The 25544-nt window shown below is 39.2% G+C and overlaps 1 protein-coding gene across 3 annotated transcripts in view; it reads right to left on the bottom strand.

Annotated features, from left to right (window-relative positions):
* Positions 1 to 25544, bottom strand: part of LOC131492038 (guanine nucleotide-binding protein G(q) subunit alpha) — a 320026-nt gene that overhangs the window by 66413 nt on the left and 228069 nt on the right. For all 3 annotated transcript variants that reach the window (XM_058695647.1, XM_058695648.1, XM_058695649.1), the window contains exons 4-5: positions 20414 to 20542; positions 17729 to 17858 (exon numbers count right to left, since the gene is read on the bottom strand). In XM_058695647.1, coding sequence (XP_058551630.1) covers positions 17729 to 17858; positions 20414 to 20542 — 259 coding nt within the window. The remainder of the gene's footprint in view (positions 1 to 17728; positions 17859 to 20413; positions 20543 to 25544) is intronic.

Below are 25544 nucleotides of genomic sequence, written 5' to 3'. Positions count from 1 at the left end.
TACAGTCATTTCTTTGCTTTATGCCATTCTGGCTTATGAAAGGTTTTGGAAAAGGCAAGGGTATTCTTTCAATGAGTCACAATGGCTTACTGATGACTCTAAAATTTTGGCCCCTGAGGTCAACCAGTGGAAGCTTATTAGACTCTCTGGCTTCTGCGCTCTTAGATCACCGATTAGCCTTACGCTACTCAGTGGCTGAACCAGGGGGAGTATGTGTGACTGCAAATATATCTCGTTGTTTCTACACTGATGTTTCTGGAGAGGGGGAACAAAGGGCTAACATTCTCTAATTAGGTAGCCTGCTGGCTACATAATTTTAAGAACGCCACTCAAGGGCGCCTGGATGGCTCAGTCAGTTAAGTGTGGGACTCCTGATTTCAGCTCAGGTCATGATCTCACAGTTGGTGGGTTCGAGCCCTGCATAAGGCTCTGCACTGTTAGTGCTTGGGATTCTGTTTCTACCTCTTTCTGTCTCTCCCTCGCTCTCTTTCTCTTGCTCTCTCAAAATAAATAAAGACCCTTAAAAAAATTAGTTGCTTTCAATTATTCACAACTATACACAATGTTGTGATGGGCTATTCTCTACATATCACTGGGACTCATAATCAAACAATTAGAACAAATCCCTAGAAGTAGAGTTACTGGATCAAAGGGTATAACCTTTGATTTTACAAATTACCATAATAGTGGCACATTGTGCAATTTATCCTCCTTCCTGTAGTGTAGGAGTATCTATTTTTTTTTACACCCTCTTTCTTTTGAACCTTTGCTATTCTAAGAGGTGAAAAAGCACTTTCAGACATCAACTGTGTTTCTATGATTATAGAATGGTCAGATTTATCTTTAAAATTCAATTTAGAGCAGTATAGATGGATGATGCAGCGAGACCTCCCCAAATCCACCCTTCCACAAAAGTAATGACGAAACTGGCAAAAAATGGTCAACATCAGCTTTTTCAGAACTCCAGAAATTAACCGAAGATTTGCAACAATCTGAAGAACATTTGTCCAAGAGAAATAGCTAATGTGGGTGAGAACAGTGAGTTTTGGGGCATTTAACTCGCACTATTTCCATCCCCCTTTCCCAGCTCTGCAACAGCCTTGACAACCAATTGTCTTCCAGCCCTGGCGGCTGTGAAAATCAGCAGTAAAAATATTCAATATTCAATATTCAATAGGCAGAGATCAGCAGAATGGATTGAAAGAAGAAAACAAATTATGATCTAACTACATGCTGGCTACAAGAGACCCACTTGAGACTCAAAGACAAAATGGATTGAACGTCCAAAGATAGAAAAAGACACAAGGGGTGCCTGGCAGGCTCAGTGGGCAGAGCTTGAGACTCTTGATCTCGGGGTTGTGAGTTCGAGCCCCACGTTTGGTGTAGAGATTATTTAAATAAATAAAACTAAAAAAAAAGAAAAGAAAAGAAAAAAAAGAGAAAAACACATGTGCAAGAGTAACCAAAAGAAGAGCTGGGTGACTATACTAATATGAGACAAAATAAACCTTCCGACAAATTTGTTACTAGAGACAGAGGTATTTTATAATGAAGAAGGTTAAATCCATCAAGAAAGTCTAATAATTACAAACATATGCACTGAAAAACAGAGACCCAAAATACATGAAGCAAAAACCTAACAAAATCGAAGGGAGAAGTAAACAAATGAACAGCTCAAGATTTTCAATACTGGATGGAACAACCAGCTAGAACAACAAATAAAAAGATTTGAAAAACACTATAAACCAACTAGACCTAATGCATATTAATAGCTACTTGACCCAAAACTAGCAGAATTCACATTCTTCTCAAGTGTTCAGACAGCAATACTCTTCAAATTGATATACATATTAAACAGCATCCCTCCTAAATCCCAGTTATTTTTATTTATTTATTTTTTGCTGGGGTTTGCAAGAATGGACAAGGTGATCCTAAAATTTACACAGAAATGCAAGGGGTCCAGAGAAGTCAAAACTATCTTGCAAGAGAAGCACAAAGGTGAAGGACTCACACTTTCCAATTTCAAAACTTACTACAGAGCTACAATAATCAAGACATTGTGATACTGGCTTCATGACAGACATACACATCAATGAAACAGAATTAAGACTCCAGAAATAAATCCTTATGTTTATGGTCAACTGATTTCTGATGAGGGTGCCAAGAAAATTCAAGGGGAAAGAATAATCTTTCAGTAAGTGATGTTGGGACAACAGAACATCCACATGCAAAAAAATTTAAAAAATACATAACTAAAGTTGGGCCTTTACCTTATATTGTATACAGAACCTAACTGAAAATAAGTCACTAACCAAAATGCAAGAGCTAAAAACCACAAAACTCCTAGAAGAAAACATAGGTGTAAATAGCCATAGCCCTACATTAGGCGCATTTCTTAGGTACAACATCTACAGCATAAGCAGCCAAAGAAAAAGTAGATGGATTGGACTTCATCAAAATTAAAAACCTTTGTGTATCAAAGGATACTTTCAAGAAAGTGAAAAGACAACCCACGGAATAGGAGACTACTATTTGTGAATCATATTTCTGAAGAGCCTAGTGTCGATTTTTATAAAGAATGTTTGCCATCACGGGGCGCCTGGGTGGCGCAGTCGGTTAAGCGTCCGACTTCAGCCAGGTCACGATCTCGCGGTCCGTGAGTTCGAGCCCCGCGTCAGGCTCTGGGCTGATGGCTCGGAGCCTGGAGCCTGTTTCTGATTCTGTGTCTCCCTCTCTCTCTGCCCCTCCCCCGTTCATGCTCTGTCTCTCTCTTTCCCAAAAATAAATAAAAAACGTTGAAAAAAAAATTTTTAAGAATGTTTGCCATCACCAATAAAAAGGGAAATAAGCCTATTAATATAACGAAAGATTTTAACAGACATTTCTCAAAAGAAGATATACAAGTGGCGGTAAGCAAATGCAAACATCATTAGTCATCGGAGCAATCAAAACCACAATGAGGTACCATTCGACAACCACTAGGAAGGCTAAAACAAAAAGAGCAGACAATAACAAGTGTTGGTTAGATATGGAGAAAGTGGGACCCTAATATATTACTGATCGGGTTGCTAGATGGTGCAGCCACGTTGAAAACGGTTTTGCGGTTCCTCAAAATGTAATCATCGACTTACCAGATGGTTGACAAATTTTACTTCCAGGAATAGCCAAGAGAAGGCAAAATACACGTCCACAGAAAAAACTGTCCGTGAATGTTCACAGCAGCATTATTTGCAATAGAGCTCACAAGTCTGATCATCCCAAGTATCCATCAACTGATTAACAGATAAATGAAATATGGTATATCCATACAATGAAATATTATGTGTCAATAAAAAGGAAGCACTAAAATGTGCTACCACATGGATGAACACAAAGTCCTACATATTATATGATTTCACGTATATGAATTGTTCAAAAGAGGCAAATCCATAGAGATATAAAGTAAATTAGCAGCTGCTGAGGGTGAAGGAGGGAAGGTGTCCTAAATTAGAGAGGAGTGACTTTCTGTTTCCAGTCTGTCTTGTAGGCAGCTTAGAAGTCATCACTCCATCCTAACTGGTAAAAAGGTGAACAAAATGAAAAATTAGTAACTCTTAGATCCATCAGAGATGTGAAGACATAGGGCAAAGTGTTGTCCCCCAAATTGGAGAGACAGACATGTGAATACAGAGATCACAACATACTGGAACAGAAACCATGAGAAAACACTTCCAAAGGAACCAGTGCTGTGGTAAGAAAACCTAAATTGTATCTGACAAATTGCTGGAGGCTCAGCATGGGCAAGTCTGAAAACTCAAAACTCTGGGGCCACATGGTCATAAGAGAATGGAAAAGGAACCATTATGAAATACACCTGAGCATTCCATTCTTCCTAATGAGGGCTGGTCTTAAGAGAAATTATTTTACCAGAGTATAACCTATCGGGGTTTTATCAGAGCCTAACTTCTGGCTGGGATAACAAAGAAAAAAAGAGAGAACACCAATGACTAGTATCAGAAACAAAAGAAGAGGTCACCACAGAGCTCATGGACATTAAAAGGATAATAAAGGAATACTCTTAATAATTCTATGCCCAGAAATTTGATTACCTACACGAAATGGACCAATTCCTTGAAGGATACAGTTTGTCCAAAGCTCACACAAAAAGAAATACACAAACTGAACAGGCCTATATCTAGTAAAGAAATTGAATCAATAATTAATGACCTCCCAATCAGAAAGCAGGCCTGGAAGGGTTCACTTGTGAATTCTACCAAACACTTAAGGAAGAAATTATACCAGTTATCTATAGTCTCGTCTCTTCCAGGAGACAGAAGCAGAGGGATCCATGGTAACTTATTCTATGAGACACCATTTTCCTAGTATCAAAAGCAGACAAATACATTACAAGAAAATAAGACTACAGAATACAAGGACAAGCTCCAGACTGGGAAAAAGTATTTGCAAATGATATAACCGATAAAGGATTGTTATCCAAAATACATAAGAACTCTTAAAATTCAACGATAAGAAAACTGAGAACTGGATTTAAAAATGGGCCAAATACTTGAACAGACAACTCACCAAAGAAGATATGCAAATAACAAACATACGGAAAAAAAAATGCTTGCAACTTGACATTAGAGACACGCAAATAAAAACCACAAAGAGGTATCACTATATGCCTGTTTAAGAATGGCCCAAATCTGCAACACTGACAACACCAAATGCTGATGAGGGTGCGGGGAAATGGGAGTTTTCGTTCATTGCTGGTGGGGATGCAAAATGGCACAGGAGCTTTGGAGGACAATTGAACAGTTTCCTACGAAACTTAACATACTCTCGTACGATCCAGCCATCACACTCGCTGGCATTCACCCAGAGGAGATGAAAACTTACGTCCACATAAAAAACTGCATATGGGTAATAACAACACTTTTATTCAAAGTTGGCCAAACCTGGAAGCAACCAAGATGTCCTTCAGTAGGTGCACAGATTAACAAACTGTGGTCCATCCAGACAACGAAGTATTATTTAGTACTAAAAAGAAACGAGCTATCAAGCCGTAAGAGGCATAGATAAATCTTAAATGCATATCACTGAGTGAAAGAAGCCAATCTGAAAAGGCTACATACTGTCTGATTCCAACTCTATGACATTCTGGAAAAGGCAAAACTCTGGAGGCAGTAAAAAAATCAGTGATTGCCAGAGTGGAGGAGAGAGGGATGGGGGAGGGATGAATAGACAGAGCACAGAAGATTTCAGGGTAGTGAAGCCATTCTGTATGATACTATAATGGTAAATACATGTCATTCATTATACATTTGTCAAAATCCATAGAATGTACAACAATCCACAGAAAGAGTGAAGCCTGAAGTAAACTGTGACTTTGAGTGACAATCACATGTCAATACAGGATCACGGGTTGTAACAAAGGTACCAAATGTGACAAATAAGTAGAACAAATCCCCTGGTAGGGGATGTTAATAAATGCAGCAGGCTATGCATGCATGAGGGAAGGGGTCCCATGGGAAATCTGCCACTCAATTTTGGGGTGAGCCTAAAACTGCTCTAAAAAATACAGTCTATTCATATAAAAAAAACCAATTGGGATAGCGGTGCTATTTGTATCATTCTATGAATATACTAAAGTCCACTGAAGCATAAACTTTAAAAGGGTGAATGTGATGGTGTATGAATTATATCTCAATAAGCTGTCAATAAAAAAAACTTCCATCCAAGCTTTTCTACCTTCTATGTGGCTAAATCTTCTGTCACTACCGACACTGCTCCTGAAATACTCTTTCATTCCCAAGTTAGTAACAACCTGTTCAGCTCACTTCCTGCATATACAGTCTGCCCAGTGCGGTCCCCGATCTGCTGCTGCCACCGCCTGCCTGCCTTCCTCCTGCTTCGTCCCCACCTCTTATGAAAACACAGCCTTTTCTGTGACTCACCAGACCGAAAGGCAGGACACTGGCACTTCCGGTTTGCTTCTTGCATAACTGCTTTATTTCAGCAAAAAGCACTTCTGACTTTAAGGAAAAAAAAAAAAAAACACCTTCTTGATGACAAAAAGAACAATACGTCAGGAATATATACAAATTACAAACTTATAAAGGACAGGATACTGAAATCTCAAAACATCAAAAACAGAAGTGTGGAATTAAGAAAATAGACAAGTTTACAACCAAAGTAGGAGGTTTAAAAATAACTCCGTCAGTGAGGGGGGAAAACTCCACATGCTGCTTTTCAGATGGCGTTATTTTTTTTTTCCCCAAAAAGGAGAGAGGACATTTTTTTTTCCTTTTTTTATTCTTTTTAGGGATTCATTTCTATATACTTTTATGAGCCAACCATGCCATACAAACATTTTTATGATGAAGAATTGGCAGGGTATCTCGATATACAGTATATAATATCATTTTTATTTTACATATATTATATATTTTTATTATGCTAATCTAAAAGAAACATACACCTTAAAATAAAAGTTTAGTATATTTCAGTTTTCTCCAATGTCCCCAAAGTACATAAAGGGGTAATTCTGCCCAAGTGATTTTACTCTCAAGCAAAAGTTACATACTAGTGGTTTTTTTATGCTTATAATGTTAAAATGCTGGTGTTAATATTCGTATTCTATTTGTAAATGTAATTAGAATGAACAAAAAAGGTAAAATTATATAAGTAATATAATTCAAAACCAGTAAATTTATAGCAAATCTCATACTAAAATATCCACCTTCAAAATATAAATGCTATACACTACAATTGGGGGAAGGATTCCTTAAGAAAGACATATAAAGGTCAGAGTTTAAAAGACCACTTAATTGGCCACATCAAAAGATATCACTTAAGGTGGTAAAAAAGCAAGTCATGGACTGGCAGAAGTTTTTTGCGGAGTTTCTATCAAGAATATGCAAAGACATCTAAACTAATGATTCTTTTTCTTGAACACAGACCAACAAAAACTGATCATGGAATTACATCAGCACTTTAAGATAGAGGATATCCAATGGTAAAGAAATAGACAAAGTACTCAATCTTGGGGTGTCTGGGCACAGTCAGTTAAGCGTCCTACTCTCAATCTCGGCTTAGGTCATGATCTCACAGTTCATGAGTTTGAACCCCATATCAGGCTCCGCACTGATGGCGTGGAGCCTGCTTGAGATTCTTTCTCTCCTTCTCTCTGCCCCTCCCCTACTTGTGCTTGCACTCTCTCTCTCTCCCTCTCTCGTAATAAATAAACTAAGAAAAAAAAAAGTACTCAATCTCATCATAATCCGAGAAATGCAAACTCCCACCACAAAGAAATGATACTACATACCCAATATAATGGCTGAAACTTAAAAGCTGACCATATCTAAGTTGGTAAGAATATGGACCAAAGAGAACACATATACACTGGTGGTGGAAGTGTGAACTGTTTCCAGAGTTCAGACTGGCAGTTGTAGTGGGTTGAAGGGTGAGCCCCAAAAAGGCACGTCCACACGCTATCCTCCAGAACCTGCGAATGTGACGTGATTTGGAAAAAAATGACCTCCAAATGTAATTTAGTTAAGGAGCTTGAGATGAGATCCTCCTGGATCACCTGGGTTTACCCTAAATCCAACAACAAGTGTCCTCCCTCACAAGAGACAGCAGACAAGAAGACACGGACACAGAGGAGAAGACTATGGGAAGACAGAGGGAGAGACCGGGGCTATGTAACTACAAGGAATGCTAACAGAAGTAGGAATAGGAGGAAAAAGGGGAGATTCTCTTCAATAGCATTCAGATGGAGCATGGCGCTGCTGATACCTTGATTTCAGACTCTGAGCCTCCGGAACTGTAGGAACAAATTTCTATTGTTGTAACCCACCAAGTCTGGGATTTGTTACAGTAGTTCTAAGCAATGGACAGAGGCAGTATTCACCACAGTCGAACATACACGTTCACTGTGAATCATCAATCCTATTTCTACTCGACAGAAAACCAGGCACATGTATTCAGTCAAAAAACGTCAAAATAGGGGCGCCTGGGTGGCGCAGTCAGTTAAGCGTCCGACTTCAGCCAGGTCACGATCTCGCGGTCTGTGAGTTCGAGCCCCGCGTCAGGCTCTGGGCTGATGGCTCGGAGCCTGGAGCCTGTTTCCGATTCTGTGTCTCCCTCTCTCTCTGCCCCTCCCCCGTTCATGCTCTGTCTCTCTCTGTCCCAAAAATTAAAAAAATAAATAAAAAAAATAACACGTCAAAATAATATTCATAGCAGCATTATTCACAACAGTTGCAAAGAGAAAACCATTCAGATATCCATCAAAAATAGGATGGATAAATTGTTTAAAATTTAGGATGGATAGTCATTTCATTGAATTTAAATGAATGATATAAAGTAATAAAAATGAAAAACTACAGTGACACACAACATGAATTTATCTAATAAACACTATTTCGAACACAAGTTGACACAAAAGGATGCATTTAATTTCAGTTTATATTAAGTTCAACAGAGGCAAAACGATGGTATTACAAGTCAAGGTAATAGTTACCCTTGGGGGAGAGGGGGTGAGGTTGTGATTGGAAAGGGGCACAAGGGAGCTTCTGGGGTACTAATAATATCCCTCTCTTGTGGTGGATGGTAATTACACGGATGTGTTCACTCTGTGATAATTCCTCAAACTGAACACTTATAATTTATAGCTTGTTATATATATGTATACATCATCAAAATAATATTAAAAACAATTTAAAAAATAACTCAGTAATTAATGAAACGTACAAGAAATTACTAAGGACTTAGAAGATCTGAATAACTCAATTAACAAGTTTGTTCTAATAGGCATAACATAGAACCTTGTCCCCAAAGATATGAAATCACAATTTCAAGCACATGTGGAACATTTATAGAAACTGACCACATACGACAACACAAGCAGTGTTTTCAATGATAAATGGTGAGCTATATAAACCATGTCATGTTTATGGATGGTAAAATTTAATACTGTAAAGTTGAAAGAAAGACCAACCTCAAATTTATCTATGTATTTATTCAAATTCAAATCAGCTTTGTTTTCTGGAATTTGATGACCTGAAGTTAAAATTTACAAGGGAGAGTAAAGGATCAAGACTAGCCAAGAAAATTCTGAAGAACAAGAAGGTAGGCGAATTTGATGCACTTGATATCAAGATTATGCAAAAAGTAGTGACTTGATACATTTTACGTTGGTGCAGGAGCAGTAAACAGATCAACCAAGCAGAGAACCCAGAGAAAGACACACATATGTAGTAAAACTTGACATATGTCCCAGGTACCATTGATATCAATGGGAAGGAAGACAACCAGAAAGGTTAACAAAATAATAAACACACCCACTTAAAGGCCTCAGAGAGCTGAAAAGCAAGGAAGAATTACCAGGGCAATATCTGGGGAAGGAAAGGTCTAGAGAAGTGGGCACAGGATTTGGGGCCTCTTTCCCAGGGGTAACCGCTGAATCTGGAGGTAGCAGCTGAGAGCCCGAGGGAAATGGGTTGTAGTGAATCACCACCACTTTGCACCCAAAGTGAGGGTGTGCCCACGGAAACCTGTGTAGGCAGGGACTACCGCCCAGCTCTTTGGCCACCAGAAGACCTAAAGCGAAAACACCGACAAATAACAGAAGCTTCAGACACTGCTGATGGGAGTGTGAAATGGTGCATTCACTTTGGAAAATACTTTTGCCTTATCTACTGAAGTTAAAGATATGTATTGCCTATGGGCCTGCAATTCTTTTGCTAGGTAGATAGCCAACAGAAATGTGTGCCCATGTACATCCAGAGATACGTATCTGAATATTCACAGTAACATTATTTGTAATAACCGCATACTGGAAACACACACACAAATCTATAAACAGTAGAATGGAGAAACAAATGGTGGTATTTTCATGCAATAGAATATCTATGGCAATGAATGAATTACAAGTGAATAAATCATATAAAATGTATGCACCTTATAAGCATAATCTTGAGCAAAAGAAGCTAGGCACAAAAGTTTATATCAAAGTTCAAAAACATACCGTTTGATTCCCTTTGAATAAAAGTTAAAACACAAGGAAAAACGAAACTACAGGATTCAAGGATACATGTTTAAGTATTAAAACTAAAGAGAACAGCCAGGAAGGGGTTCCCTTAAAGAACAGTGGCCAACTGCTTGGGGAGGGGCATCAGAAGAGCTTCAGTAGTCTTGGCAATGTTCTGTTTCTTGACAAGGGTGCTGGACACACAGATACTTTGTGGTAACTCTGTGCTGTGTATTTTGAATTTGTGGACTCTTCTTTATATGTATGTATATATTTCACAGTTAAAAAGAAAACGGTAGGGGCGCTTGGGTGGCTCAGTTGGTTAAGCATCTGACCTCGGGTCAGGTCATGATCTCAAGGCTGTGCTGACAGCTCAGAGCACGGAGGCTGCTTCAGAGTCTGTGTCTCTCCCTCTGCCCCTCCCCTGCTCACACCGAGTCTCTCTCTCTTTCAAAACTAAATAAAGAAACATTAATAAAAAATAAAAAGGTAAGGTGGATGATGGATTTACTATTCAACAAACGGTATTGGGTCAATTGAACAGATATATAGCAAGAAAATATGAAATCCTTATCTGTCATACTCAAAAATCAATTATAGGTATATAGAAAACCTATGAAAAAGCAAAATCTTGTAACTTTTAATAGGTACTAAGGGATAGGTCTTCATATTCTAGGGGAAGACAAAGAATTCCCGAAGAAAATACAGTAATACAACCAATAAAGGAAATGAGTGAGCTGACTATATTAAGATGAAAACTCTTCCATAAGCAACAAGCAAAAAAGGCAACCCATGCACTGAGAGGTAATTTTTAACTCGCAAACAATAACCAGAATGAGTTTAAAAGGTGTGTATATTAGGGTGCCTGAGCATCCAACTCTTGATTTTGGCTCAGGTCATGATCCCAGGACAGTGGGACTGAGCCCCACATTGGGCTCCACGCTGAGCATGGAGACTGCTTAAGTCTCTGCTCTTCTCTCTCCCCCTCTCCCCTTCTTGCATGCCCTCTCTTTCTCTCTTTAAAATAATAAAAATAAATAAAGATAACTCCACTGGGGGTTGGAATGAGGGGGAGACAAGATGAGGGTGGGAAAAGGTAACCCACACTGAAAGCCACCTGCTGGCTGAGAAGTGTGTGAAACACAGTAGGGCCTGTGCACGCAACAGAACTAGATGGCGGTCTAAATAAGTGAATTAAAGCCACATGTAGCAACATAAAAAAAATAAATCTCAAGAACAATGCTGATGGAACAAAACCCACGATGTAAAATCATCTAAATAAAATTAATCATGAATATTAAGCATCCAATATTACATATTGCTTATTGACATATACATATGTAGTAAAAATGTGAAAAAAATATGCACAGGAATGATATATGCCAACTTGAGGCCAGTAACTTCTGGGGGAGGGAGAGAAATCAATCCGAGAAGGTTATACAAAGTCTTTAAATGCATCTGTATCATTTTATTTCTGTGAAGATACAGATTTAAAGCAAGTAAGTTCTCTAGAATTTTATGCTCTCCCGGATCACTGAAATCGTTTCTAAAAACAAACAAACTCCACTTCCTTAGCTCTTCTCGCCTTTATTCTTTTTTTTTTTTTTAATTTTTTTTTTCAACGTTTTTTAAATTTATTTTTGGGACAGAGAGAGACAGAGCATGAACGGGGGAGGGGCAGAGAGAGAGGGAGACACAGAATCGGAAACAGGCTCCAGGCTCCGAGCCATCAGCCCAGAGCCTGACGCGGGGCTCGAACTCACGGACCGCGAGATCGTGACCTGGCTGAAGTCGGACGCTCAACCGACTGCGCCACCCAGGCGCCCCTTCTCGCCTTTATTCTTATTACATCGAGCTATGAGTTTAGACCACGTGGCACTGGCCCATGACAGACTTTGATGTTAAGGCACCACTTTACACGGACAGAAGCTTAAGGGACAGCCCTAGGAATGCTTAATATTTGCTTTCCTGGGGGCATGTTATTGTGGATATAACTTACTCCCTCCCACAGCATCTCTTTGTGAAGGTACAGGAGTAGCTCGGTACCAGAAGCAGCTAACTCGTTTTAAAGACAAATGAATCTTCTAGCAGGCCACAATTACCTCCTTTTCTTGGTTGCTAAGAGATGCTTAACTACACTTGTGAACTGCTGCTAAGACAGGTACCTGGTTCTGCGATTTGTATTTCAATTCTTAATCTCACCCTCCAATCCTTACTGTCCTTTCATACAGACTTTTCAGGTGATTTACTTTATCCTCCTGTGTGTGCGTATTTGTAGACACATGCATGCTAATCGACAGCCATAAGGGGAAACTGTCATAAATTTTATTGTATTAAAATTTAATACAATAAAATTTATTGTAATAAATAAATAAATAAATTTATATAAAATTCATTGTAATAAAATAAAATTTATTGTATTAAAATTTAATACAATAAAATTTATGACTCCATCAAAAGACACAATTAAGAGAATAGATGGCAAGCTGCAAAGCAGATGTTTGCAGTACGTACAACAAAAGGCTCACATCCACAGCATGTAAGGAACTCCTAAAAAGCAGCAGGAAAATGATAGATAATCCAAACGAAAAATGGACAGAGATGTTATAAATGACAGAGCTAAAATTCCAACCTGATCTTACTTTATTTTAAAACAATTATTGTTTCGCTTATTATTTGTTAACACTCTCCCGAGCCACATCATCAGTCACTGTTTTACCCCATGGTCATGGTAGAAAATCTTCCAAATTATTTTCCTTTTTGAGGGCGGGGTTAATAACCTTCCCTATAATAATTGTATGTATATCATTCTAGAGATCAGATTATACTAAATACACTCGTCAGCAATCCGCCTTTTTCATATAATTCATCCTATAAAAAATATTGCATTGATTGTACCAGTATGGCTTCAATGAAGAATTTGAAAGATTTCCAATATACAGACACACGAGTAGTGTCCACATGTGGCTGGTTTGCCACACGCTTACCAGCAGGAAGTACATGTCCCTGGTTCAAACTCATAAATGGTGATCAGAAAACTTTCTCCAAGCTTCCTTCAAGTCGTACGAGCAAAGAAGTTGAGGAGTATAATAATATGGAAACAGAAAGCCTGAAGGATGAAAGGGGTGAGGGAAGGGGTTTCAAAAAGGAACAAGTGGCTAAAAATGAACAAAGGAATGTGGAAAAGGGAAGAAGAGTTAAATATAAAAAAAAAAAAAGTAGGACGTCTTTCAGGAAGAGCCTTGTTAATCGGGCCATGAATCTGAGCCAAGTATACCAAAGTCTGAGGAGCAAGATCAAGTTTCTGATTTCATAATTTAAGATCAATACAGGATGGGAGAGCCAACCCAACTGAGAGCGGGTATCGTAACTCGGCTCTTACTTTTAACTACTTCTAAGTTTCCTATAGGTCTTCCCTTTGAGGTGCAATTTCTTTTCTCAAGTTTTAGTCATTTTCCCTGCCAATGCTGAATTTTATATGAAGAAAATCCCCAAAACTCACTTGGGAGTTTTTGGAACAGAACAAAGTCCAGGGTTCACACCGTTAAAGAAAATGTTCAGACCGTGGGTTGTACCTGAATGACTTCAAAGGGGCTTCATTTTAAAACCTAAGAGAAGAGAAATATTTCCGGGTTCAAGAATAAATGTTTAGGGAAAGCATTGCTGGCGAATCTATCTTGGTTCAAAGGAGCGCTTGGGGTGTGGGATCTACCTTGGTATTGTATCAAAACTAAAGCTTAATGGGTTGTGACCATTTCAAAATTTAATTTAATTTAAGTTAGAATGGCACATTCGAAAAGAAAAGTGGAGGAGAAAAAAGCTGGACAGTCTAGGAACCATGGTCTGTAAGACGGCCCCCGAGTCAAAGTCTGAGAAATTATCATCGTATTTGTGCTCAGATATTCATGTAACAGAAAACCAGAAAAATAAAGACTAAAAGAGAGAGTGCGGATACATGTTGATAAGCCTAAATGTGTTATGGGAATGCTTCCTGTGGGCTGCGGGCTCTCACGGGCGCTTAAATAATGTAGGCACCGAAGGATTACAGTAGAGCAGCTGGCTCGTGCTGATGTGTTATCAGAGGGAAAAGAAGACAGTAAAGACAATATGCAAATCTACGTGGCACTGCAACCCTGCTCGATCTCACTCACTATTGGGTGATGTGTGTCCCTCTCTGGAGGAAAAAAATAATAATAACAAAATTAATTCCCCAAGCTCCAGGAAGGCTGAGAATCTGGAAAGACGAAAGCACATCTGCATAAAAACTTGAAGATTGACACCAAAAGTCTTAGAAACATGAAAAGCAACAGCAATAATCCAAAGTACTTTCAGCTGGTTTTGCCTGCGGCCCGCACTGCCTTTTCCAGAGTTCTCCAGGACCAGAGGGGAGGCTGATAGTACCCATTTCCAGGTGTTTCTCGCACATACATACCAAAGGAGGTACCACAAGGTCTGCTTTGGATTAAAGTTATGGACACCAGATTTCAAAACCAAGAACAAAATGTTTCAGGAGTTCATTTCAGTTTTGTCTCACCAAAACCAGAGAATTTGGGGAAAGGAGAATGCTATAGTTCTGAATTCCCTTAATGATTTAAGGAAGTGGAGAGCCAAAGGCATTTTCATGTATTAGTCCTCCCCCCCCACCAAAAAAAGACTGTGACTACATTCTGACATTAAAAAATATTTTTGACAGTGTTCCCTAATTACCAACAGTGATGGCTGTGGCTAGCAGGAAGTAATTAATGAGTGGCATTGCTCTTATTATGCTTAAGATCATCTGCAATATTGCCAACAGACTTGACTTAAGGTCTGAGAAAAGAGCACCATGAAATGGCTTTGATCTCATAGAATTACAAGGTAGGCTTTAAGAATATTCCCAAGTGGGGTGCCTGCGTGGCTGAGTGGGTTAGGCTTCTGACTTCGGCTCAGGTCATGGTCTCACGGTTTGTGAGTTCAAGCCCCACGCCCGGCTCTGTACTGACAGCTCCAAGCCTGGAGCCTGCTTTGGAAATGGTGTCTCCGTCTCTCTCTGCGCCCCCCACCCCCCACCTTTCATGCTCGGTCTGTCTCTCTCTCTCTCAAAAATAAATAAACATGTTAAAAATTTATTTTAATAGTCACAAGTGATCAGGGAGTCCTAAAGAGAAAATAATAGATTTATTATCTTAATTTGTAGCATAATGCATCACCAAGGAATAAACGAAACTGGCAAAATATTTTTAGATGCATGTAATGCCTGTACATTGAATGGCAAGTTACTGTGGAGACTTTAGTTATGGTATCTGATCATCAAAACAATGTCATCTTATTCTAATTAATATAATATACTATTACACAAAAACTAGATATCCATGAGCAATGTCAGGTAAAAACTAGGATAAATAGAGAGAGCCAAAGCATAAGAGACTCTTAAAAACAGAACAAACTGAGGGTTGATGGGGGGTGGGAGGGAGGGCAGGGTGGGTGATGGGTATTGAGGAGGGCACCTTTTGGGATGAGCACTGGGTGTTGTATGGAAACCAATTTGACAATAAATTTCATATATTGAAAACAACAACAACAACAACAAAAAAACCCCAAAAACCAAACTAGGATAAATAATCTGTAATGTCCAGATAATTGAAGAACTGAATTTATGTGGTAGAATCAGGTGATGACCTACCTAAGGAACTGAGGTAAACTGATGAGCATTAAGTCACAATATATATATATATGTCTTTACAGATACAATGTACTTGGCTTGTATAAAATGTGGATAAAGAAATGTGTACTGATAAACATTTCCATTTCTCTAGCTAAAATGTAAACAGTGACATAAGAAATAAAACTATGTGTGCTTCTTACATCTTCTGTGTAGTTGATAAATTTTATTTTACTGGACAGCAAACTAGAGAGATCATGTCCCATATAACGAAGGCCTTCCTCTCCTCTTACTCTCTACCCAACAAAAGCACATCTCTTTTATGAGGCCCTTCTGGGCAAAGTTCATTTTGTTTTTCATTTTTTGTATCTCTTTAGATGCCCAGTACCTAGCACATAGTAGATAAGCCCTCAAAACATTTTCTATCTTGATTCAACATTTGAAGAAATCAGAAAAGCTGTCTTATTCTGTTCCCAACTATGATATGCACTACATTCAAAATACTATATCCAAAGATTAAGGAACAACCACTGAACACAGATATGAAGACAGAAATACATATAGAGAGATTATAGTTAAAATTCTGATGGTACTTGCTTACCTTAAATCTTGGGAACTGACTGCCTTGTATTTTAGCTTGCTTTTCAGGCACTTTTCATGGTAGCTACAGAGGGCAAGTGGCTGATAAAACATTCTTAAAAAGTTACTTGTTTCAAAAGCCCATAACTTGTAACCCTGAAAAGATTCTGAAATGCATGAATAGGTGAATAGGTAACTCAGCTCTATATGGGATATTGGTTCCTGAACTTTTTTGTTTTTTATTTTTTGTGGAGGAAGGGAGGGGGGGAGGAGGGAGGATCTTAAGCGGGCTCCACACGCAGCATGGAGCCTGACACAGGGCTGGATCCCATGACCCTGGGATCATGACCTGAGCGGAAATCAAGAGTCGGACGCTCAACTGACTAAGCCACCCAGGCGTCCCTCCTGAACTCTTTATCAATCCTACATACAAGAGAAATGCTATAAAGGACTGCATATTTATTTTGATACAGATATTAATGCTTCTAGAAAAATAAAATATTTAAAAGGACCAGAAGCCAACATTCTTCTTTACCAAAAAATGTATAGTATGGAAAGTGTATTTTAATATGTCAGACTGTGTTTTAATCAGCTAGTGGAGATATCTCACTTCCTTCTCTTTGTTTTTTATCCTATCAGAAGGATATTTAATATTTACTGTTGGCAGGTCTGCAATGTCTGCCTCTAACAGGATGTCAGGAATCTTTTCCATTCCCCCAACACACACGCACTGAACTCCCGCTAGAAGTGAGTTTTCTATGCCCCTGCATTATTCTCCATAGTCAATTCTGACTCATCAAGACTTTATCATCCTCAAAATCCGTATTTATACCTGTTAGGATTTCATGTAATGGGGAGAAGAGTATAAATACTGAATCAGTTCTCCACACAAGCATATCAAGGGTATTTTTCCAATCATTCACTGCTTAGCAGAGATAGAATTATGCCACAGTCTATAGAATTCTGTAAGAGCCGAAGGGCCACGTCACCGAGACACTTCTTGGCTCCACAATGAACTGATTCAGAACCCAGCTGCAAAGTCACTCACATGTGCCAAGAGAGGTTTTGAGTACTCTTTGGGACCCACCCAACACCCAAACAATGATTTAAACAAAACGAAAACAAAACAAAACAGGCTGACTGGCTCCAACCCTCCCAGCTCCATCCTGTAGGAAGAGTAGGAAAAGGGCTAGAAAAAGATGTGAGGGTTAGCCTAGGGGTTTCCATGTTATTTTCATTTTCTGAGTGTTAAAAGTATAAAATAGGGTCAAATTAAACCTGAACACACGGGCCTGCTCACACATCTGACAAAAGAGTTTACCGTTCTCATTACACCATGTGCTAGCACAGGGTTATTTTTATTATTTAAAAAATCCCCAACCCAGTAGTCAAAATGCAGTGAAATAAGTTTACCCCATGCTCCACACCCTGCATCCTCTTATTTGTCTCAAGTATTAAAATGATAATCCATTGCCTGTCCAAAGAGCACTCACCTCATTGTCCGACTCCACGAGAACTTGATCATATTCACTAAGCGCTACTAGAAACATGATAGAGGTGACATTTTCAAAGCAGTGTATCCATTTTCTTCTCTCTGACCTCTGGCCCCCTACATCGACCATTCTGTAAGGTTAACAATATTTATATTAATAGCATGTAAAGAAAAAAATTCAACATAAATATAGCTTTACTTATACTCTTAGGAAAAACACACTCTCTAAAAAGAATGGTCACCCAAGTCGATTCAATGACTTATTAAACATCTACTGATTTTCTGTTACCTAACAGTCAAAGTCAAGACATTCCGGGTAATAAGCCGCTGTGGCTACAAGAAAGTTATCTGATGTGTGTGAAAATGATAACTTTGCAAAAAATCCGGGACTGAAGTCAAGCAAAATGGTGTTTTACCTAATCGTGCACAAAAGAGTCAGGAACAAAATATGGTTTGTGGTAAGCTACAAGGGCAAGTACTGACTTCAGTTTCTTTTTCTGTGAAGCGAGAATGAAGATCCTGTGTATTTCTCAAGGACACTAGAAAGGACTGTAAATACATTTAAAAGATACAAGATGCTATGTATTTCAATATGGGTGTGTGTGATGCTTCAACTAAGTGCAAACAGGACTCCACTGATACTTTATCCAAAGGGCATTGTGACTTGCTTTCTCCTTCCAATGTTGGCAATAATTTGGGACAAGTCCAGCCATGTTGGGTAACCTGACTCAACTGGCCTTATGCACAAACCAACTTGTTAACCTGCTACAAGTCAGGTGTATAGAATGTCAAGACGCTGTAAGAGGCATCATTCGAGCTCCTTCAAGGATGTGTTTTTAACACAACTGTGTGCTAGTTACTAGTTAGGAACCACCAACGACATCAATTAATTTGAGTTTTAATGTTCGTATGAAAATATCAAGCAATACCTGGTACTGAATCCGAGTTGCTTCACACTGTTCAATCCGTATCTCAACTAACACGTGCACCACATTTGTGGGATAAAATGCTATCAGAGAATGAAAGCTGTAGGTACACAAGTTTGAGAGTAGGGCTCTTGGAGCATTTCTTAAAAACTGCAGTTATTCCTGGTGTCTCTCTGCCTCCAAGCATTAAACATAAACTAAGAAATCGAGGATCGTCTAGGGACTGCTTCTCAAAGTTCTCTAAGGCAAAGAAGAGATATTTAAGGGGCAAAGCAATGGATTCAGGGAGACCTATAAACTATGGACATCAAAACTAAAATTCTTAAGTTTTTAGAAATATTAAATCCTAGCTCTTTCCCCATGCCAAACAAACAATTCGCTACTCATTCACATGAAATCCTCATTCTATAAAACCCTGTCACTCTGAGCCCTGTAAGATGCTTCTGATTGGTGGCAGGGAATTACTCTTCTTGGCCATTACTTTTACTGCGGTGGCAAAAACGTCCTCTACAGCTAGTGTACGTGGTGTAATAAAAACGAGATGCTTCAGAATTCATTAATAATTATAAAACAATGAGGAGATGAAAATCTCTACGAAATGCCCTACATTTTCTGAAAGTATTCTGTCGTACAGTTATAAGAGGAAAGAAATTTGGGTGTTCCCAATGAAAGATCTTTAAATGGCAGGAACTCAAAGCTTAAGTGATCCAGAATGCTGGAACTATAAGGAACGCTGGCGATCATCTAATGCAACCATTTTAGAGATGAAAAAAAGGAGGTTCAGAAATATTTCCAAAACATCACCCCCTTTACGGATATGTCTATGAGTGTGGCATTTGGCGGTCAGGCCTAACTGTAGGGCAGAGACTGATTCGACTAAAGTCCAGAGTACTTTGTCAGGGAATGACAGACAGCCTGCTCATCTGAACCACTGTGGAGTCACTCAGGTCACATTAACTCCTATTTCACACCCCTGTAGCGTATGTAGTTGTCTTCAATGGCATAGGCTTCCCCAAAGAACTCAACTCTCTGTGCTCAAAGACATATTCACACGGTTTCATTTCTCAAAGCACAATGTGGTTTGTACTCTAACTAAAAGTACAACCGAGTGATTAAATGAAAGCATATTATTTTTCTCTTCTTAAAAAAAAAAAATTAGAACACTTCTGAAGTATTACCCACACAGAACAGTAACAGAATTTTTCATTCTTTTTTCCTACATACATTTAGACTGGGCTAACCAATCCATTTTCAAAATGACATATTCTGAAATTTTTCAAGCAAGTTATTTTAGGAATATGAAACACCCCGTATTGTTATTGCAGCTGAAGAATTTTGCATTGGTACCAGCACGCTTGGGAAACAACACGAAAGCTTGTGACAGCATATAGTTTCTATTATTAGTAGGGCATAAGATCATTCATGTATTATACAAATCTAAAAATCTATCCTCACAGTTAAAATGATTCTCAAAGAGTAATAGGATCAATGTTTAAGTGACTGATTTTGTTCCACCCCCAGCAAACTAAGATTTCATTGATTTCTTTGTGATCGAATTTGAAATGAGACGCCTGCCCACACACCTTTCCTCCACTTCCTCTTTCTGGAACACGTTATTTTATTTGTGTGTCTAATGATAATAATTGGTATAAAGGTGATATTGTTTCAAAGTCTACAACGGATTTCAGTATTTGTAGAGTTCACCAAATGTACTCAAGGCATAGGAGCTGGAAGGTGGGTTTTATGGACTCATTTACTACCTGAAAATGACACTTTGTAAGTCAAAGGGGTATTCGATGATCCCTGTGGTGGGGACTCGAACTCTAAGCACATCTTGTTGCGTAGGCAGGTAGGCGGGGTCGGCAACACGGTCCAAGTCATTAAGATAGCTGGAGGAGGGAAGACACAATGAGAAGGTTAGGACACCATCAGGCCAAATCTGCCTATGGAAATGGAAGGGCAAAAATAAATCCTAACAGGTAGAGAAGAGAAAGAAAAATTTCATCAAGTGACAGAGAAATCTGGAAAGTTGAAAGGTAAAGTCAACCTTCCATTAGTCACAGCAAGGTTACCCATCTATGGATTACTTGCTTCACAGGCTTTCTGATGCCTTCTCTTACTATCAGAACCCATACAAAAAGTAGAGGGGGAAAAGAAAAGAAATTCAATGAGCTTTCTACCTTCTACTTGTTTAGCAGGTCTGATGGGTAAAGCAGGAGGTTAAAGCAAATAGTTTTTGAATTACTTACATAAATTTTATTTGTCTATTTGTATAAATAAACAGATAACAGTTACATATGAGGTCAGGATATATTCATATATAAGACTTGCTTGGCCCTGGAGAGGATGGGCACAGATATGGTTTCAAGCATATATATTTGTATTTTTCATAAATATATAAATAAATAAATAAATATAAATATATATATATATATATATATATATATATATTTTTTATTTTTTATTTTTTTTTTTTTTGGTCTTTTTGCAGAACATCAGTCTTTTCCTGGAATGTATTTCCTCATTCCCCTAAGAGAGGACAGCAGCATACCATGTCTTAAATTCTGTCCAAAGCTGAAGTCATATGTAATTAATGTGAAGCCACAAGATTTGAGATTTCTGGTTACTGAGGTAACAATGTCTAAGGTCAGATATTTCCAGTGTTCAGAGTCATCACACCTAAGCTTTAAATTTATCTGCTTATATGATACTTCTCCATTCCTTAAAAAAAAAAAAGCTTTTCATTTTGAAATAATTTTAGACTTACAAGAAGTCACAAAATTATCACAGAAAATTCCCCCGTACCCTTCACCCAGCTTTCCCCAATAACGACTTACATAATGACAACATACTATCAAAACCAGAAAACTGATATCCATCCACTACTATTAACTTAACTACAGACCTTATTTAGATTTCACCAATTCTTTCTTTTTTTCTTTCTTTTAAGTAGGCTCCACACCCAGGGTAGAGCCCAACGTGGGGTTTGAACTCATGACACTGTGATCAAGACATGAGCTGAGATCAAGAGTCAGACGCTTAACTGAATGAGCCACCCAGGCAACCCCTAGATTTCACCAGTTCTTAAACACACACATTTGTGGGGGGAAGTGCATAGTTCTATGACATTTTATCACATGTAGAGATTCGTACAATCCCCAACACAATCAGGATACAGAATTGTTCTGCCAGCCGCAAAGAAAGTGTCCTGTGTGCTACCTCCCCTAAGTCTGGCAACCACACATATGTTCTCCATCAGAGTAATTTTGTCACTTGAAAAATTTTATGTTCCATTTACTTTTCGTTCTCTCAAGTTGCAAAAAAAAATATTTTGCAACTCTGAGAATGACATGATTTGATATAATTAACAGCCAACTGGTGAAAAGGACTGGTCTGCATGGCACCCTAATGATTTCAAAGACTTGCTACTCTCCTTGGCCCTGGAAAGGATGGGTGGGCACAGATACGGTTTCAAGCACGTAACTACACAAGTGTAGACGCACAGTAACTCACAAGTAAACAAGATTTAAAGAACAGATGGCCCCATTCACTGAATGAGAAGGGATTACAATCATAACACCTTTACGCCCACAAACAAGACAGTAAGTTTTGATATACACAACATGAGATGTCTGGTGCAGAGTGTGTTATAAATCACCAAGTGCACACTCAGTTGACATGTCCTAGGTAGGGGAAGGATTCTGTCTCACACATCGCTATACCTGCCTTAGTACCTAAAAGAGTGCCTGGCAGATAGTCTTATATGAATATTTTTGGGATGGATAGATGGTTTTCCTCTGCTGGTATTTAGTTTTACCATTATTTAAATACCACGGTTACCAGTGGTGTTTCCATATTAATTATATTATTGAATTTGAAACTGCTTGTTGACAAGAAATATTCCATTAATTCTCCAAGATCGATGCATCATTAAAAATAGTAGAGCTAAGAGACTTCAACAAGGAAATAAAATAACTGCTTTTTTGGAGGCATATCAATGGTTTGAGACAAAAAAGGATCATCTTGGAAATTCCTAATGCAAAGCAACTAAGTAATTAGTATTCTAGTGGCCTTACCCAAAACACATCAATGATTCTCTAGCTGGCAATTAGCTCTCTACTGACTGATAGAAACCAGCCTCATATCTTCAGTTATTATAAAAATGGCCGGAGGATGAAGACAGGAAGGCTGAGACAATACTGGTGTGGGGGACAGGAAGAAAAATGGACAGGATCCAGAATTTTAGTCAGTATCTTGGCATGGCCTTGGAAGTATCTGATGGGGTTAACAAGCCATGTTTTGGAAGCTGGTTTATATCTCATTCTACAGATAAACCGGCTCATCACACTATAAATGCAAAATCAGTTGGCTAGTCAGTAGAGATGGAGTTTTCTGATTTACCAACCACATGACTTGAAAAACTTGAATGCACATTCTGAAACCCACAAGACCATCATTTATTTAACTACCGTCTATAAAAATCAATTCAGAGAAATCAGAGAACTTCTAATTTACATTGGCAAGCTGGCTCAGAAATATGCTACCCAATAAACTATTTCTACTCACTTAATACAATTCACAGAGGTCAAATGGAGGGTGGCTAATTCTTGTACATAAGGTACTGTCATGTCCCCGCAGTAAAGAGAAATCATGGCTTTCTGATTCTCAAAGTACTAAACAGGCTACTCGTTGCCACTCCACTTTTAAACACAAATGTGTATTTGCACAGGAGAATTTAAAGTATCATCACATGAAGTGGGAAATTATCTATCACACTGCACATGATGGGGCAAAGACAGAATCAGGGTACTGATTCCGCAACCAAAAAAGACACGTAAAAGGACTTACTGACTGCCCTAAAAATATTGCCCATGGGGTGTCTCTGTGAACCAAGGGCACTACTAAAACACTAGCTGAGTATCTAAAGCATTCATACTTGCAAGAGTACTTTTCCTTCTTTATCTTTCTTTTGCTCCTTTTCTCTTTTTTTATAAAGGTTTATTTATTTTTGAGAGAGGACCCGCGAGCTGGGGAGAGGCATGGGGGGGGGGGGGGGACAGAGGATCCGAGGCAGGTTCTGTGCTGACGGCAGCAAGAGCCCAATGCGGGGGCTTGAACGCATGAACCCGAGATCATGACCTGAGCCGAAGTCGGATGCTCAACCGACTGAGCCACCCAGGCACCCCTCTTTTGCTCCTTTTCACTGTCAGTGTAGTTCACAGAAAGTAACAACCACCTCTTAACAAACTTAGACTGAGCACTTACTTGCTGCTTGCCACACTGGGTTCCGTCTGTTCACTGCCCAGGTGGCAAGAGCAAGGAAATAACTACTGAAGATGCTCCCTACATTTCTGACTAAATGAACTGCACTTCTCGCTTGACATTCTTTTGGCTTTGCCTCCGTTGGGTGGTGGAGAAGGATTGAAGATGCGTTGTGGACAGTGAAACAGGCAAAATATGTATGCAACCAAGACCCGCAGTTTCCAGGGCGCCTGGATGGCTCAGTCGGTTAAATGCCTGACTATTTTTTTTATTAAAAAAAATTTTTTTTAGTGTTTATTTATTTCTGAGACAGAGAGAGACAGAGCATGAGTGGGGGAGGGGCAGAGAGAGAGGGAGACACAGAATCCGAAACGGGCTCCAGGCTCTGAGCTGTCAGCACAGAGCCTGACGCAGGGCTCGAACTCACAGACTGTGAGATCATGACCTGAGCCGAAGCTGGACACTTAACCGACTGAGCCACCCAGGCACCCCCAAATGTCTGACTCTTGATTTCAGCTCAGGTCATGAGCTCTCTTGGGATTCTCTGTCTCCCTCTCTCTGTGTGCCTCCCCTGCTCTCTCTCTCAAAATAAATAAACATAAAAAAAAAAAAAAAAAAAAAGACCTGCAGTTTTCACTGCCAGGAGTGGGCCAATGAGGAGAGCTTGCTCCTGTGTAAGCCCCACCCATGTGCTCCCTTGGCTCTGGGCTCACAGCACTTTCTGCATTTCACGGCTGCTTAGGGGAAAAAGCCACTCTGTTCCTTTAGAAATGGGGTTACAGGGCAGAAGGGACCAGCACATCCTCATGTGTTGATTCCTGACACATTGTGAGGGAAGGTAATAGAAGAGTCTCTGAACTGAACTGTGCTTTACATCGAAGCATCTCATATTCTGAAGAAACACTTGGGTGGAATATGCCGGTTGGGCAGGGGGAGGGGGGTGCGGGGGAAGAGGTTCATGGTGGATTATTCCATTCATTTAACCTTTTACAAAGAAACACTGAGGTCTGAACAAATTTATATTGCAGAGTAAATTCAGAAAGTTAATTATAGCTATAATTTGTTTTGTAGGAATGATTCTGAGCGGCTGCTGAGGTCATTCTCAGGGTGTTGCTATGGTAACAGGCACAAGGTACATTTCCAAGGCAATGTATGTGTAACAAGTGGCTGGCAGGAGCTCTCTCCTGATGTCAGGGAGACAGATCTCCCATGGTATACACGGGACTTCTTTAACTGTCTAGGAGACAAGACATATGCAAGAGTGCTAGAAAATGGGAGGTTTAGTGGATAAAACTCACCTCACTCCCATCCATCCATCCAATAACTTGTCATCGCTTTGAGATATTTCTAATTGATAACTTGGTAAGTGATTAAAAAAAAAAAAAAGTCCTCACTATTTTTCCACGTGTGTTTGTCCCGTCAGGGTTCTCACACTCAGTGCAATCAGGGACCGTGACTACCTTTGTTTGTGTCTGGTCACCAACACTTAGTCGAAGGACTAGACACAGCGGCAGGTGCTGAACAGGGGACAAACTGAAACAATTTGGTGGAAAATGCTGTAGTGGTTAGAACAGCAAGTTACACCTTTTAGGAGAAAACACAGGAGTAAGGGGGTTGTTAGCTACCTAT

The sequence above is a fragment of the Neofelis nebulosa genome, chromosome 12 (genome assembly GCF_028018385.1).
Source record: "Neofelis nebulosa isolate mNeoNeb1 chromosome 12, mNeoNeb1.pri, whole genome shotgun sequence".
NCBI classification, from domain to species: domain Eukaryota; kingdom Metazoa; phylum Chordata; class Mammalia; order Carnivora; family Felidae; genus Neofelis; species Neofelis nebulosa.
This window is presented reverse-complemented; position numbering and strand designations above follow the sequence as displayed.